The following is a 16579-nucleotide window of genomic DNA, read 5'->3' on the forward strand; positions in this document are numbered from 1 at the left end:
TTGAGGTAATGTTTAGAAAGCTGGTGTTTTCTGACTCTATCCACAGAGAACGATTTTCTATTATGTCATGCCTACATTTACCTGTGTAAAACTAGTGACGGTAGTATTGTGCTCTCATATACAACTTCACGTGTGCCTCAAATACAAGTCATTGTGCTGCTTCTGTAATGACGAACCACAAGTAGTTTAACATTTGAAACCGTTTCCATGCAATAATAATAACCAACCTATACTTGAGCCACCGTGAGTGAACACACAGATATGAAACCAAATGTTTCTTCAGCATGTCCAGTTGAATAAATACCGTTTAGAGGAGTACATTGTGTGAGAGCCGGCCCGCGGGAGGTGACACACAAAGAACCAGGAAGAGGTCAAGGACCATGCTCAAGGAAGAGTCCACGACAACATTAAGACATCACATTAGGTTTGTTGTTTGGGGTGTGTGTGTGTGTGTGTGTGTGTGTGTGTGTGTGTGTGTGTGTGTGTGTGTGTGTGTGTGTGTGTGTGTGTGTGTGTGTGTGTGTGTGTGTGTGCGTGCGTGCGTGCGTGCGTGCGTGCGTGCGTGCGTGCGTGCGTGCGTGCGTGCGTGCGTGCGTGCGTGCGTGTCTGGTATCTCAGTGAGTGTGTGAGTTTGCTTGCATGAGGTGATATTGTTCGCAAAAGTTTCTTGTAAGAAAATGGTAAGAATAAATGGAACAAAAATATAAACATATTTTGCCAGATCATGGCAAAGCTCTCGGGTTCATGATGTCCTCAGTTATAGCCAAACATGATGCTGGAGCGGCCACCAGGGGGTGCTACAATGCGGTGGCCAGAACGACGTGGGGCAGTGTCATCAGTCTGTGCTCCTATAAGGAAGAAGACATGACAGAGAGTTATGACAGATCATAAAAGGTTTAATGAAGTTGTAACTACTGCCTTTGTAAGCCTTACTTGGGAGCTCATTGAGATAACCTTTTTAACTAATAGCTTGCAGTGTGTATAATAAGGCAATGCAAAATGAGGAACTACAATGAATACTTAATTTATAATGACTATATACAGAACTGATAAATGAATACTCATGCTAACAAGCAATTAATTCATGATTCAAATTGTTACCCTGGTTTCTCTCTAGACCTTTAAATAAGATCTCTTGTAACCTAGATCTATAGATGCTAGAACCTTGTAGCTGCAAATGTGGAAAACATTCACTCAATACTCCTACAGTAGTACCTGCACTATAGCATCAACATCATAAGATGTTACAAATGATAGCATATAGGCTACAGTACTGTATGGTAACATTTCTCTATCCTGTTACCCGATAGGCTGAAGCTGGACTGATGGAGATTGCGGACTGGTTGAGGTTGGTGTGAGGTGGGTGAGGTTTTGGCTGAGGGGGAGGGGGTGATATATTTGCTGGCGGCAGGGACGTCGTACTCGTACACGGGGCCATCATACATCCCTCGGCAAACGCCTTGTGTTCCCTTGGCCTGGACGGTAAACATGCACACACACACACACACACACACACACACACACACACACACACACACACACACACACACACACACACACACACACACACACACACACACACACACACACACACACAATCACAAGGTAGGTTATCATTTATAGCATAGAAATAAGGTGAACATGAATCATGGGCTCAGTCTATAATTTCTCTGCAAGTATATTTTAACCAGTTAAACCCTCAATACTTAGTTGCCTGTGGGTCAGCTCTGTACTTGGTCCGCACTTTCACTTTTTAAATTCTACACCAGCGTTGAGTTGAGTTTGTAGATCTTGGCAAATGTTCCCCACAGAATCATGGGTTACAGAGAATAGCTGAGAAATATATGTTGTACCATAATGTGTACATATGCAGTAGTTATAGAAGTATACTCCAAACATATAATGTAACAATTTATGACAGGATATTCAAGGACGCATAATTAGGTTCATCATCTATTCAGAATAAATATGAAGCACTTACATTCAATTGCAATTGAGTGTTCTGTGCTTATCTTTCTAAGCGTAGCTAAGAGAAACATAAGAGTTATTAACACTGAAAGCTTTCTGTCATACTGAGATACCATGCTAGTTGCTATACTGATGTAGCAACCCCCCCCCAGGCTCACCCTCCCCTCCTAAACTATGCACAAAAATGGATGTCACCCACTTTACCTGTAAAACTGTGATGTGACAATAAAGCTAATTCAGATTCAGATTCTTAAAACCCTTTAGCCCTTCTTGTACCTGCTGGTTCCTGAACTTGATGCGCTGGTAAGCGTAGTCTGGGAAGGGCTTGCGGGGAATGAATCGACCAGTGCCCTGCTGTGCCTGCAGTTGGCCTTCCTCATACACAACTGCCCCCCGACTCACTACCAGCACTGGACCCCCGCGGCACTCCAGACCCTCAAAGATGTTGTATTCCAAAGCCTGTAGAGGGTATAATGTACAGAGACCATTGATTTTATGAGAATGGGAAATAAAAGAAACAGGGAATAAATGTTTTTTTATGTATAGGCCTACATGTTCAGCTTGCACTAAAGAGATGAGAGATGGGGAGAATGAAAATGAGACATGAGACTTAAACAATGGAGTAACATTGAGACAAAGGAAAGGGGAGAACAAAGTGGGGGCATAGAGTAGAGCGACAAGGGGGATGGGCAGAGATATGGTATATGGCAGAATGGCTGGGAAGGGATTATAACCTACCGTATAAACCCCCCAGCCTTTTGGGTGTAGCTGAGCAGACTGAATACATTCCCATCTCCATCACTTGAACACAGCTAGCAGTCTCAGATACAGAGGAAACTCACACAGCCAAATAGGGAACTACAGTATTAATAGTGTGGTGATATTGTGGTTCCTCGAGAAGACCAGTTGTTGTGGACAGACAGGCATGCTAATTAATCTCACCCATGTCAGTCTATTGATTGTGAGATTGCCAGTACACATGCTGAAGAAGGGCATCTCGCCATTAACCCTGTAACACCCAGCGTTACAACATATTTTAATTAAATAATGAATTAATTAAAATTTGTAATGTTCTTTTTTCACCTACTGTAAACGTCATCAAACGTCTCTGTGCAATTTTGAACAATATTTAACCTATGACCTTTAACCCTGATAAAAGTAAGTAAAATAACCGTAATATATGTTTTTTTGTGATCATTAGAATGTCTAGAACATGTTTTATTTATTATTGTGAAAGATATCCCCCAAATGTAAATGATTAATTTATTATTATTATTTTAATAATTATTATAAATGTGCATACAATTTGCATAATTTCTTCTGACAAGTCCTAGCAGTAAAAAGTATCCGGGTCTTACAGGGTTAAATAGTTAAGTCAAGGACATGTTAAAGAATATTAAATCCTTACATGGTGTCTATAAATAATGGATATGTGCTCAAAATATTTCAAAACAATCTAGAGTTCTAGTAAATGCAGTCTGGCCTTCCTGCCTCAGTTCTTGACCGCGATGTTAAATCCCATTTCGCAGTTTATATCATCTCCTAATATGTAATACTGTTTATTTCACTCCTCCTCCAGTCATGTATATACTGTGTATATGAGGATTAGTTTGTCTCATGTCATTCAGTTTTTCTCCTTATATGGAGAAAAGAGACTTTTGTCCCCTTCCTGGCCTTTGTAATTATGTTTGAGGGGCACTGGCCCCTCCTATGTCCAGCTTTGAGGGTTTGTGTAAACACAAAAATTGTCCTAACACAAACACTGAATGCCATTGACAATGAATGGCCAGCTTACACAAACACTGAATGCCATTGACAATGAATGGCCATCTTACACAAACACTGAATGCCATTGACAGTGAATGGCCAGCTCGAGGGTTTGTGCAAACACAAACATTGCGTAAACACAAACATTGAAGACGAAGGTGAGGACGCAAATTGTGATTGGCCGGAATATGATGAGGTATGATGATAAGAGCGCCCCTCACTTCACGCGGATGTGATATTTTGTGTTACTCACAGACTGCTGGTGTTTGGCAGTGATGGTTTTCACTCTGTCAGGATCCCAGATAACGATGTCAGCATCGGAGCCCACTGCGATCCGACCCTTGCGTGGGTACAAATTGAAGATTTTCGCAGCATTGGTTGAGGTGACTGCCACAAATTGATTCTCGTCCATCTTCCCCATGGCCTGAGAGACACAGGAGACAAATTTGATTTCTTTAGAAAGGCAGGTGGGTGCCCGCTGGCCTAGTGGACCAGGCGCATACCACATAACGAGTAAGACGCGCGAACGCTCAGCTCCATATATGGGCACAAAAGGGGCCAGGTCCACAACGAACAAATCACTGGCCCCTTTTGTGCCCATATATGGAGCTGGGGTACCTGGCCCCTTTTGTGCCCATATATGGAGCTGAGTGATTGCTGATGCAACACACTCCATATTTGGATAGCGGGACAGACACACGGACAGACAGACAGACACATACACAGACATGATCTGCTAGGTCTCATAGTAAGTGCTCACTGCGTTCGCAATAATAGGCTCTATACGGCCTGCCACCGTGTCGCCGATCCCCTGTCCCTGTCTCTCTCTACAATTTAGGCATTTAGCAGACGGTCTTAATCCAGAGCAATTTACAGTAAGCAAGAAAAAAACATCAAATACATGAAATTGTCATCAAGAATCATACGTAAGCTAAGAACCTAACAGTGGAATATAATTAAACTATACGTATACACTATAGAGTGCTATGTCTACATAAAATTTTACATATGTTAAGCCTTTACTCCCCCTGTTTCCTGTCAATCTCTCTCTGATACTATCAATAAAGGCAGAAAAAGCCTAAATAATAAAGTAAAAAAAACAAGTCAAACAAATGTACCAGATAGAATAATCAGGGGTGCCCACACCTTTTTGACTTGAGAGCTACTTTCAAAATGACCAGCTCAACCAGATCTACACACCAAAAACAATAAAATTATCCCATTGCTGAAAATAGTTTACTGAGGTGGCTTTGGAATAGCTGGCGTTACATAATAAGTAGTCTCTTGAGACAGACTGTTGACTGAAAAGAGGGCTGTTTTGCCAGTGGGTTCCCAGATTGCAAGAATAACGCACATGGAATGGGAAAAAGAGGCGAAAGTGGAGGTGGAATATATATATATTTTTAAAGATATTTTTTTGCAGCTTACGCCTTTTATTGGTTTTTTGAAGGGACAGACAGTAGGCTGACAGGAAACGGGAGAGAGATGGGGGGAAGACATGCAGTAAAGGCCATGTCGGGTTTGGGAGTCGAACCCGCGGCACACTGTGACTGGATTACCAGTCCGGTGCCCAGACGGTTACGCTACCGCCTGGGCATGGAGTTGGAATATTCATTGCCTTTTTGACTTGATTGATTGATGTCAATCAATCAAGTCACCCTAATTCAAGTGGCAGATGCCTTTGTTATGTTTAAATAGTATATTTTTAGGAGCATGTCATGTGGTCTACCTGAACAGCCTTTATGAGGACAGATCTACCTATTGGGCACCCCAGCTGAGATAGATGGCACAAGATACAGTAGTAATACTCACAACAGCCTTGTCCCAGACAAGGCCCATCCTCTCCTCCACCCCATTGGTCCCCTCTGGGATCAGAGTGAAGTCCTCCTTGCCGACGGCCTTCTGGTTTAAACTGTATGCACAGTGAGCACTGCCCACCACCTGCAGGTCCCCACTGTATCAGTAAACAACAGAGAACACTTCAGGATAACATAATAAATATAGCATTTTAACACAACTTTATAATAATACTTTATGACACGGCTTGGTTGAATACTTTTATATAGACCAGTTCTTCCTCTGTTTACATGGCTGTGGCAGCAGCATTTAATCAAATAATTTGTTAACAACCATTTTATTGAGTTTGTCCAGAAGCACGCAGGACAGATTTGGGACATTGTACAACATTATCCCTGACGGTAATCCTGTAGGTTATTGTATAAATCTGTACTCTATTTAACATTGTGCGTGCGTGAGTGCGTGCATGCGTTTTGGGAATGTAAAAATTGTAGATCAACCTGCAGGTGGCAAAAGTACCATGTAAACTGTCCCAAAGTATCAGCTTAGATAAAAAAGTAGTCATGTCAGTTTTTTCATAGCCTTGCTTCTCATAAGGGGATTTTAACTGCACATGCGATGCAATATTATGAGACAAACATTCCTTCTACCAGCCACCAGGTGTCCGCAGTGAGCCCGACAGTGTGAATTACAAGTCTGCCAGCTGATCCAGCTGATCACAGACAACTGAGACAGGTGATGCAGCACAGCTGCAGTTCAATTCCCTCAGGGTTTAATCATTAACAACAGGATGTCGTGCAGTAACAACTTCTTACTGTACATGTCTTAAGTGGTTAATTCATCCCATACACAAAAGTTAGCGAAGAACCTTACAGTGTATGCAAATGTGCTTTTTCGTTGCTCATTATCACATGAAGGGCCTTCATTTCATGTGTTAATTATAGTGATTATATAGCTGCAGGCAGTGAGCCCACCATACCATATTATAGAGGTGGTGTGCTATTGAAACAATATGGCTCCTTGAGTTTTTGAAATCGCTGTCCTTATTTAGTTCACCTCCCTAAAAATAAACACAGTCATTTCTACAGGAGCTCAAACATGACAGTGGTGCCATGCTGCCACTGTGACGACAGATATGCACACACCCAAAGATGATTCAAAGATTCACGATTCAAACGGGAAGGAAAGGGTGGAGGAGATGGAGCAGTTGAAGAGAGGAGAGGCAAAGTGGGGAGTGTGGGGTTGCCAAGGCAACAGACGATGGAGTATTCTAGTTCCTGTGCTATTTATGGAAGCAGGGACAGTGAAAGGTATACTCAGCAGGGCTTTGTGCATGTGCGCGTGCTTGACATTAAAAAGAGAGATCTAGGGCAATATGATGAGAGTCACGAAAAAATGTCTTTTTCTCCTATAACTGTGCATGGCACATTTAAAGTTTAAATGTGCCATGCACAGTTACAGGAGAACCCATTTACCTCTGAGAGGTGTACAATTGTCACCAAAGGAACTACATTTGTATGCTCGCTGAGTTACCGTACAAATGGATAAATGAACACTGAGGACTTCACCGTGACGTAAAGTGGCCTAAGTTCTTTCCAAAATGGCGTGTGTGCATATATAGCCCATTCCTCCATTCTTACCTGGCCAGCAGTGTGTTGAGGTGGTCCAGCGTGGTGGGGTCAGGGCTCAGGGGTGGAGACATCACATAGGTCGCAGCCTTTGCCCAGTTTTTGCTCCAGTAGTGGGAACCATCTGTAGCCAGACTGGCTGTGATTGGCTCTCCAAACACGACCGAACCTGGGGGGTTTGGGAATCGACATTGATGGGAATCGACATTGATGGGAATCGACAAAGAGGCCGTACTTCAAAAGATGAATTGCATAATTTACATCTTCATGTTTCAGGAGCGTGAATTCTGATGACTGTTTTGTATGTTTGTCAAATGCTGCAACATTGATTTGAGAGGGTAAGATGTAAGAGGGTGAATGCAAGAGGAAAAAAAGGTGAGAAACTAACCTTTCCTGCGTGCCTGGGCGATGGTTTCGGCTGCACTCTTGCTCATCACTTTGGTGATGTAGACGGGACAGTTGACCTGGTTACCAAGGGTGATGGCACGGAACACCGCTTCAGCCTCAAGCTGCAAAACATGAGTACAAATGTATTTACAGCATGTACGGATGGATGGATGGGTGGATGGATGAAAGGAACAATATGGAGAAATAATTGGATGAATGAGAAGAACCAGAGATTACCTCCTCTGGGCGACTCAGAGGATGACCTTCAGGTCCAGTGATTCCCATGTCAAGGATTCTTTTTTGTTCCTAAAATGAAAAACAAAACAGCCATATAACCAAAGAGCATTTTCTAAAGTGCAGCGTATGTTTTGGATTGTTTTCACTCATTGTTTTCACTCATTTCACTCATTTACGCTTTGCTAGAAACACCAGCAGCTCAACAAGGCGCTGAGCATTTACTCTGCACTGAACCATGAACATGTGTTGTTTTTTTTGGGGTGTTTGGAAGAACGCCTTGTGCTATGGTGGACACACTGCCTTAGTTAATAATCCCTCTCGCCCATTATTTATTCTGCATTTCAGCCACGGACCACCATTTTATGACATTTAGCCTTTCAGACCCAAAACTAAAGAATATATTTTGTTATCGTTAGATCGTAAGATTCTGTCCACAATTCCATGCTGTATTGATTTTTTGTAAGTGAGATAACAAACTTTTATCAAAATAACAATTATTCTACATTCTGTGTAGAATTATTGTAAATTAAGTAATGCAGATGTAACAATAACAATCATTTACACTCTCAAGAGCAAAAGATCTAATAAGGGTTCATTTGGTTACCAACTGTCCATCATTTAGCCGGGGACCACCTGGAACCCCCTCAAAGGGCCACCTGTGGTCCCCGGACCACTGGTTGGAAACCATTGCTCTAGCACTACGTGACCACCATCATCTAGCAGCTAGATTCTAGCTATACTGTACAATCAAATACAGTACAATCATCATCACCACCATATTGATGGTCATTATCATCATTAGTGTAATCACAGTCAGCGGCCATGGGTGTCCACTGTCCGTGTCCGTGGTAAACCTGTCACCCTCAGCAGTGACAGCATCAGACAGCATTAATCCTCTCTCTGTTGTTACGCAACAATGCATACTGCAGCAGGGACTACAAGCTGCAGACAGAGAGAGCTATACCAGCGCTAGCTGCTCCAATGCATGGCTTTTGAAGATTATGTAATTTGCCAGCCAAGTCTATGGACTTATGACAATGTTTGTTTAGAGCACTTTAGAGAGCACTTTAGAGCCAGCCAAGTCTATGTACAAACTACGTTTGTTTAGAGCACGTAAAATAAATCGTTTGCCAGCCAAGTGTATGGTTTATTTTTATTGAAGAATATATGTAGTGGTTTAAGTTTAAGCATTTTCAGATAGCAGTTGCAACGGTGCTACTTCCGGTACAGCAGCCCACTAGACCCCACTTTGAGAACCCTTTCTGTAGACATAGCAGAGGACACACACGCCCATGTAACATAAAACATAGAGGGAACCTACCTGAGCAATCACGTCTCCATTCTCAGCGTGAACCAAAACCACGGCACCCAGTTCCTTCAAGAATGAAAAAGCCTCGTACAACTGAGGTGTGGGTGAGTGGAAGAAAGGAAGAGGAGATGTTTTAGTATATCTGAAGTGACGTTATCACTTATTATACAGTACGTTATGGTACCATATGATTATATATGAGCCCTATAGCTTACACTATAATGTACACAGCATATCAAATAGTGAATATGACAGCATGGAACCAATAGTGAAGTATGAAACTCACCTGGGTGTCTGTCATCTGGTACAGATCTTTGTAGGCCATGTATACTTGGAAGGAGTTGATACCTGACTCATGCGATAAGGGTAGAGTAGAGGAAAGTGAATAACATGTATTATATTATGCTCATGATGTTTGCTACACAAATCATCAGGATTACTAGTGTACTTCCCACGTGGCCACTGCGGCATGCAAGAATGAAAGAATAATGTCATACACGAGCCATATGGGGATTCGGAAATAAAGCGTTTCTAAAACTGTTATTCTTCCAAAATGGGGACAAAATAAGGACGAAAATAAAGACTATTTGAGAAAAAGAGTGGAACATGGAATACACTGCACCTTTGTCCTGGATCAGTACTTCCAATTCCTCCTTGACTCCCTCGTGCCACTGGGGGATGTCGACGTGCAGCGAATAGTCACAGCATGCCTTCGTGTCTGCAGCCTCTTGCCAACGCTCGAATGCCTCCAGCAGGCTGTCCCCGGGCTGGGGGGCCACATGGTCAACTGAGGGTGGAAGGTATGGGAGTCAAGGTTCAGGGGACATGTATGTTTACGTGTGCACTGCAGCCGAGCACATGAATAAGATGGTCTTGATAAGTAACCTGCTGGTGATTATATCAGTTGATGACATTCAAAGCGGGTGCACTCACTGATCATGGTGGTTCCCCCGGCCAGCGCTGCCCTGGTGCCCAGGAGGAAGTCGTCCACCGGCTCGCTGCCTCCCAGGCAGGGCTTCATCAGGCAGGTGTTGGCGTCTATGCCCCCCGGTATCACCATGAAGCCGTTGGCCTCGATCACCTTCACATCCTCGGGAACGGTCAGGTTCTCCCCCACTTCCCTGCAGAGGAGCAGGCAGAGAGAGGAGTGTTAAACGGACGCATGAAGGAAAGAACCATGGGGAGGAAGAGACGTGACATGAGGAAATGAAATGCCGGGCGGATGCATGCAGGAGATGCCACCCAAGACATTTCAAATGAGTCAAATCATGTAACTGCATCTCTGACCTTAATGACAAAATGCAATTAAATTCTACTCAGTGACTCACAGCTGATTTCATTCAAACAAAACTGTGCAAACGCAATTTAGAATATTTTTGAAGGGCGCTAGCCCCTCCTATGCCCAGCTTTCCGGGATTCTTTCTTTCTTTCTTTCTTTTTGCCCAAAATAGGGACGCCAGGTTCTATAAAGGTGCTATAAATAAAATTATTATTATTTTAACTAATGAAAAGTATTAACATGAAGTATTAACTGCACTGCATGGGTCTATTGGAAAAAAAGTTATTTATGTTGTTTATTTATTTATGTTGCACCGCAAGTGACTGAGGGGAAACGGTATTCTTACATGGGGAAAGTGACAAATAAAGTGATTCTGATTCAGTATTTAAGTAACAGTATTCGGACATACAGGGCTGTATTTTGCGTGTCTTAAGTACCAGGTCTTATTACGTAACTTAAGACCTGGAGGCATGATCAATGCCATTTGGCTATTCTGAGTGGCCAAAGAGCATTGACCACGCCTCCAGGTCTTAAGTTAAGTAATAAGACCTGGTACTTAAGACACGCAAAATTCAGCCCACAATGTTTTTGGCCTACACACTGAGGATTGTACTGTGTGATATTTTTTCTTTTTTCCTGCAAATACATACTTGATGAGGCCACCCTCAATGTAGACATCTGCATACAGAGACTGGTCATCGTTGACCACTCGCCCGCCTTTAATCAGCAGCGCATCACACTGCATGACGGATTGAGAGAGAAGGAAACGGGGATGGGAGAGAAGAAGAGACAGTCAAAATATTTTAAACAATCGATTTTGTGATCCCTGCGAAGCTGTGAACTAAAGAAATACAGTGTGGAGACCTTGAGGGGCAGACATGCCCAATCCACTTTATTTATATAGCACATTTTACAGCTCAAGTGCCTGCACAGAAAACCAAACACACTGTAGCTAAAACACAGAACCGTGGGAAGAACAGTGAACTGCTGTAGGTTAGATTAGGTAGGTTAGTTGTCCTCCCAGTCAAGGTTCCCACTGAATACCCACAGCCACAGAAATGAGGGAGGCTCTTATTCACTCCGGCAGCGTCCAAGCTCCCCCACACAAAACATCACATCACCTGCCCAACTCAAGCGCTATAGGCTGCACACCTCATGTGATGCCTACAGGTCCCCAACAAACACTCAAATCAGGCTTCTGGCTATAACTCTGACATACCAAACCCCAAACCACCAAACACCAAACCAACTCAAATATGGAAGTAGTAGTAGTAGTAGTAGGAAGTAAACAAAAATGCTCAGATGCATGTCAGATACAGCATGTTTTTTTTGTTTGTTTTTTTACATATGCTGCTAGGTTTGATGTTTACCTGGTATCTTCAAGCACTACAATGTTCTTGTGAGTAACTGTACTTCTGACTATATTAACCTATCATGTTGAGGCCATTTACTGTACCGTAAGTCACAGGTGCTTGCAGCCACTACCCCTATCGCCCATGATTTCGACCAAAACACATAAAAATAATGGCACGACGCAACACAACACATATAGGCTAATTCACATATTCAAACTACTGCTAGGCTTGCTGGGAAGTCCATCTTCACACAGCTGTCATTTGAGGGGTCCTCAATAGCACACTCACCCTACGTAAAGTACCAGAATGCTCTCTCCATATGGAGCCACAGCCCAGAGGCTCTGCTCCACTCTGCTCCACTCTGCCATCACAGAGGCTGCCGTCTAGCCTACAGTGAGGCAGAGGGGGCAGGGCCGTCACACATGCAACAGCGTCAGCAGACAGTGAAACAAAACAGACCATAGAAACACTCAACTGGGGTTAAAATCCAGAGGGCAAAGCGTGGGTGCAGGGGTCTGTCTTTCTCATGCAAATCACTAAAAATGTAATAATCAGAGTCATCTCACAAATCAAATTAATCTCACATACGTAGAAGCACAACAACGATAAACAAATGCATACATGATTAGACATCTCACAATGCATTCATATCCCCCTCCTGCTACGCTGGAAGCCTGCCAACTGCATAAGGAAGATGTTATAGGTCTCCATGGTAACCGTGCTCCATGGTAGTGGATTGTGGGTCACAAGCGTCTAAGATTCTAATTCATCCTTCAGATTCATCCTTTAGGTAGCAGGGTGATATTATGAAATGAGTATGTCACCCTCACAAATAAGTGAGGGATCCTACAAACCGCATTAAACCGTATACTGTATGTATATGCTGGACGATGTAACTGAACAAGGTATAAGGTATATCCCAATGGTACGGGTTCAGAATGAACAGACAGAACCATGAGGCTGAAGTGTCATGTTTATTCAACATGTAGAAAAATATATTCAAGTTAAAATACAGAAGGGAAGAGGTGTTATTATAGCTGGGAAATCATGATCATAAAAGTGGGACTGAGCTCAAGGCGAGGTGATACAGATATACAGTAGGGTGAAAGCTTCAGGGCCCATACGGTGTTGGGTGAAATCACCCGTCAAGGGCTTCTGCCAGAAATATGGGGCGAGGCGAGGCTCCCCTCCTTCCCCTTCCCCTCCCCATCCTATTCTTCCCTCTCTGCCCAACAATCTGACAAAACCCAGTCTCAAATACAATATGGCACCGTGGGAAGAACAGTGAACTGCTGTAGGTTGGATTAGGTAGGTAAAGGTTAGTTGTCCTCCCAGTCAAGGTTCCCACTGAATACCCACAGCCACAGAAATGAGGGAGGCTCTTACTCACTCCGGCAGCGTCCAAGCTCCCCCTCACAAAACATCACATCACCTGCCCAACTCAAGCGCTATAGGCTGCACACCTCATGTGATGCCTACAGGTCCACATCAAATCAGGCTTCTGGCTAAAACTCTGACATACCAAACCCCAAACCACCAAACACCAAACCAACTCAAATATGGAAGTAGTAACAGTAGTAGAAAGTAAACAAAAATGCTCAGATGCATGTCAGATACAGCATTTTTTTTTTTACATATACTGCTAGGTTTGATGTTTACCTGGTATCTTCAAGCACTACAATGTTCTTGTGAGTAACTGTACTTCTGACTATATTAACCTGTCATGTTGAGGCCATTTACTGTACCGTAAGTCACAGGTGCTTGCAGCCACTAACCCTATCGCCCATGATTTCGACCAAAACACATAAAAATAATGGCACGACGCAACACAACACATATAGGCTAATTCACATATTCAAACTACTGCTAGGCTTGCTGGGAAGTCCATCTTCACACAGCTGTCATTTGAGGGGTCCTCAATAGCACACTCACCCTACGTAAAGTCCCAGAATGCTCTCTCCATATGGAGCCACAGCCCAGAGGCTCTGATTCCCAGACACTATATATGGATAGTAGAATTCTGACCTTGAAAAGTTTTCTTCAATGGATTTATTTGCACCCACAAGGTCTAATTTTGAATTGCGTAATTGCACATTGTAGGGGGACTGAAGACTTCAGCTGCAAAATATACCTTGCAAAAAGGTATACATGCACAATGTTGCATGCTTTTTTGTCTCTGGACCTTGTGGAACGTGCAGTTCGACTGCCACATCACATCCCTTCTTCAAGCTGCATTTGGTATATAATCTTACCTGGCCCAACCCTGGACAACAAACAATACACACAATACCATGAGACAACCAGTGCTTTTATCTTGTGTGACAACCTCGAATAGGCGGCATGGGCCTTCTTTGCTGCCACACTATAAGAATGTAATCTGTTCTGTTGGGCACAGGGATTTGCAGACTCATCTTACTGTCACGTTCTTACTGCTCCATGATCCCCTTAGTAACATGCCAGTCATGCTCTACTCGCTGCAGCCACAGGCGGCGTGTTGTTGTCACTATGTGCCCTGCACGGCACACTCTGTGCCCTTTGTCTATACTCTCCCCATGAAGAGGACCAGACAGTCAAACAGGGAAACAGAGACAGAGCGAGGAGATAGACATCGGTGATTCCGCTGAGGGCTGAATGAAGCGTGTTGACAAAATGATAGGGAAGGGACATTTAGATTTTTGAATGTGAGGGGACGAACGTTTAGGCTGCAGGGTGATGACGTTCACGGCCCTGCAGAAAGATGCTTGATTTGCAGTGCCGTCAGAGAAGAAAACAAAGCCGTGACTGAAGCCTGTCTGTCGCTGTCCAATTCAGCACCCACCACAGTATCAGAACAAACAGTGCTGCGCACAAACTCAAATTAAGCCTTGGCATTTGGAATGCGCCAAACAGGCAAAGCCGAGCGTATAGTATAAACCATGATCCAATCCAATATTAACGAACTGCATTGCAGGATAAGTTCATCATTTATGCATACCAGCCTTTGAAGAATTATTGTCCGACCAAATAATGGCAAGCTCGTATAAACACATGGGCAGAAATAATTTTGCTTTATAGGCTATACCTTATATTTGATGTCAACACCCGGGCCGGTGTCAGTTGTTTCCGCGTGCGAGTTGCATGGTGAGCCGGCGTCTTGCACGTCGCTGGGCGTCTGGCTGGTGGCTTCACCGCGAGTGCCAAAGATCCTCTCTCGGCTGCTGCTCCTCGGGGTGCGGCTGCCTTTCCTCCCGGCCGCGCTGTTGTCGAAATCTATCGTCTTACTGTCGAACGCTCCCTCCACGGAGCTGAACATCCCGTATCCCGACCTGCGCTGCTGGTTCGGCCCAGTGGCGACTGGTCCAGCCAGGTAGATTGGCAGTTCGTCCTCCCGGTTCCACTGCTTTCTGCAGTCAGACATTGTGATTTCGATTAAATGACACTAATATAGCCTATACGGATGTACTCCTCACAGAACAATGAAGACAGCGTCGCCTATTGTCGCTGTTTTAATAACCGGGTCACGACTCACTATAGTCTCCGCTCGCCGCCAGAAGCTTTCAGCACATGCAGCGCCTGATTTAGTGCTATGATGATGAACTGCAGCTCTCAAGCAACCCGCGTAGCCTTATACTGAGTCCTGCCTCCTCCTATAATGCACACACAGGAATGATGCAGTCCTCCGGATTCGCCTGAGCCGAGGAGGAGTAGCGGAGTCTGTCACAAAAGTACTTTTAATGTGAAAAGAATCTCTCTCTCTCTCTCTCTCTCTCTCTCTCTCTCTCGGCAGACGACAGATGACAGATGAATGGCCACCATCATCGGGATTAAATCAACCAGCTGTGTCGATCTTTGATCAACGATCAGCGTTGATATATTTTACACCCAGTGTTCTGATCAGTCTGATGTATACTGTATAGTACAACAGCACCTTAATTAACACAGAAGTAGCGTTTGCTTCTGAACTGAACTTCTGTATCGTTTCAACATTTTATGTCTTATCTGCAATAAAAACATAAAGCCTTGTGCTTTTACAGGAAATCGGGCTGCTATACGGAACAGGTGCATGCACATTTCAGCACCTGCATAAGTGGACAGCTCCTAAGGGAGCAATATTTTGCAATATTGAGCGAGTTCCACAGGTGCTCATGGTGCTGTGACGAGGAGGGGGGGCGGGGGGTCAAAACTAAACTGTAATGTGTTAAAACTGACACTTCATTGATTGATTGATTTATTGATTGAAATATTTATTAGCAGTTTGCAGAATTACAGTACATTTCAAGCACAAACTCAATACAAAGACTGTTAACTGTGAGTGGACGACCCAATTAAGCATTACAAGAGGGTCCACCTTGTTCAATTCATCAACTTCACAGTTGACATTAGAACCTCGGGACTTGATTAAAATGTATGGCCACAACTGACAGTCTATAAAAAATATATTTTTGTAAACTTTATTTTTTATAGTCATTTGTACCATCATAATGACCCTTAACCCCACACATGTGTTGCCACTACTGTAGCCTATTGGCTCACCTGCCAGCCCCACACCATGACGCCCCCCCCCCTCACCTACTGTAGGGCTAGGATACTGTACACATACCACACACACACACACACACACACACACACACACACACACACACACACACACACAATACGAACTTACGAAGGCTACTTTAAACTTTTATTTTTTTATTTACTGTTAGAAAAACACTACAGTGCATTGGAATGTCCGTATTGTGGTATACTTGTTGTTTTCCTATGTTGTGTTAAAAAAAAGAAAGTTTTGTGGTTCTATTGAATTGCGATTGAACAGCTGTGAAAGCCTCATAAAAATACATTGAAAAAACAAACGAACAAAAAAACACTACAG

At 43.5% G+C, this 16579-nt stretch overlaps 1 protein-coding gene across 3 annotated transcripts; it reads right to left on the reverse strand.

The window, feature by feature from the left end:
• Positions 1–734: 734 nt before the first annotated feature.
• On the reverse strand, positions 735–15124 carry crmp1 (collapsin response mediator protein 1; the record flags this gene model as incomplete). 3 transcript variants are annotated; one of them, XM_080760670.1, is made up of 14 exons in its annotated part: positions 735–848; positions 1304–1466; positions 2245–2427; positions 3989–4159; positions 5548–5689; positions 7173–7329; positions 7549–7669; positions 7785–7853; positions 9106–9186; positions 9380–9441; positions 9716–9880; positions 10027–10214; positions 11023–11111; positions 14789–15124. In XM_080760670.1, 14 exons carry the CDS (start codon positions 15122–15124, stop codon positions 754–756), a joined length of 2022 nt encoding a protein of 673 aa, XP_080616796.1. In that variant the 3' UTR covers positions 735–753. The 3 variants fall into 3 exon arrangements, with proteins under 3 accessions (XP_080616796.1, XP_080616795.1, XP_080616794.1); XM_080760669.1 differs by having other exon boundaries at positions 1304–1469; XM_080760668.1 differs by having other exon boundaries at positions 1304–1475.
• Between the last annotated feature and the right edge of the window lie 1455 nt (positions 15125–16579).

Source organism: Protomyctophum bolini (assembly GCF_963924005.1).
Source record: "Protomyctophum bolini genome assembly, chromosome: 3".
Taxonomy (NCBI): domain Eukaryota; kingdom Metazoa; phylum Chordata; class Actinopteri; order Myctophiformes; family Myctophidae; genus Protomyctophum; species Protomyctophum bolini.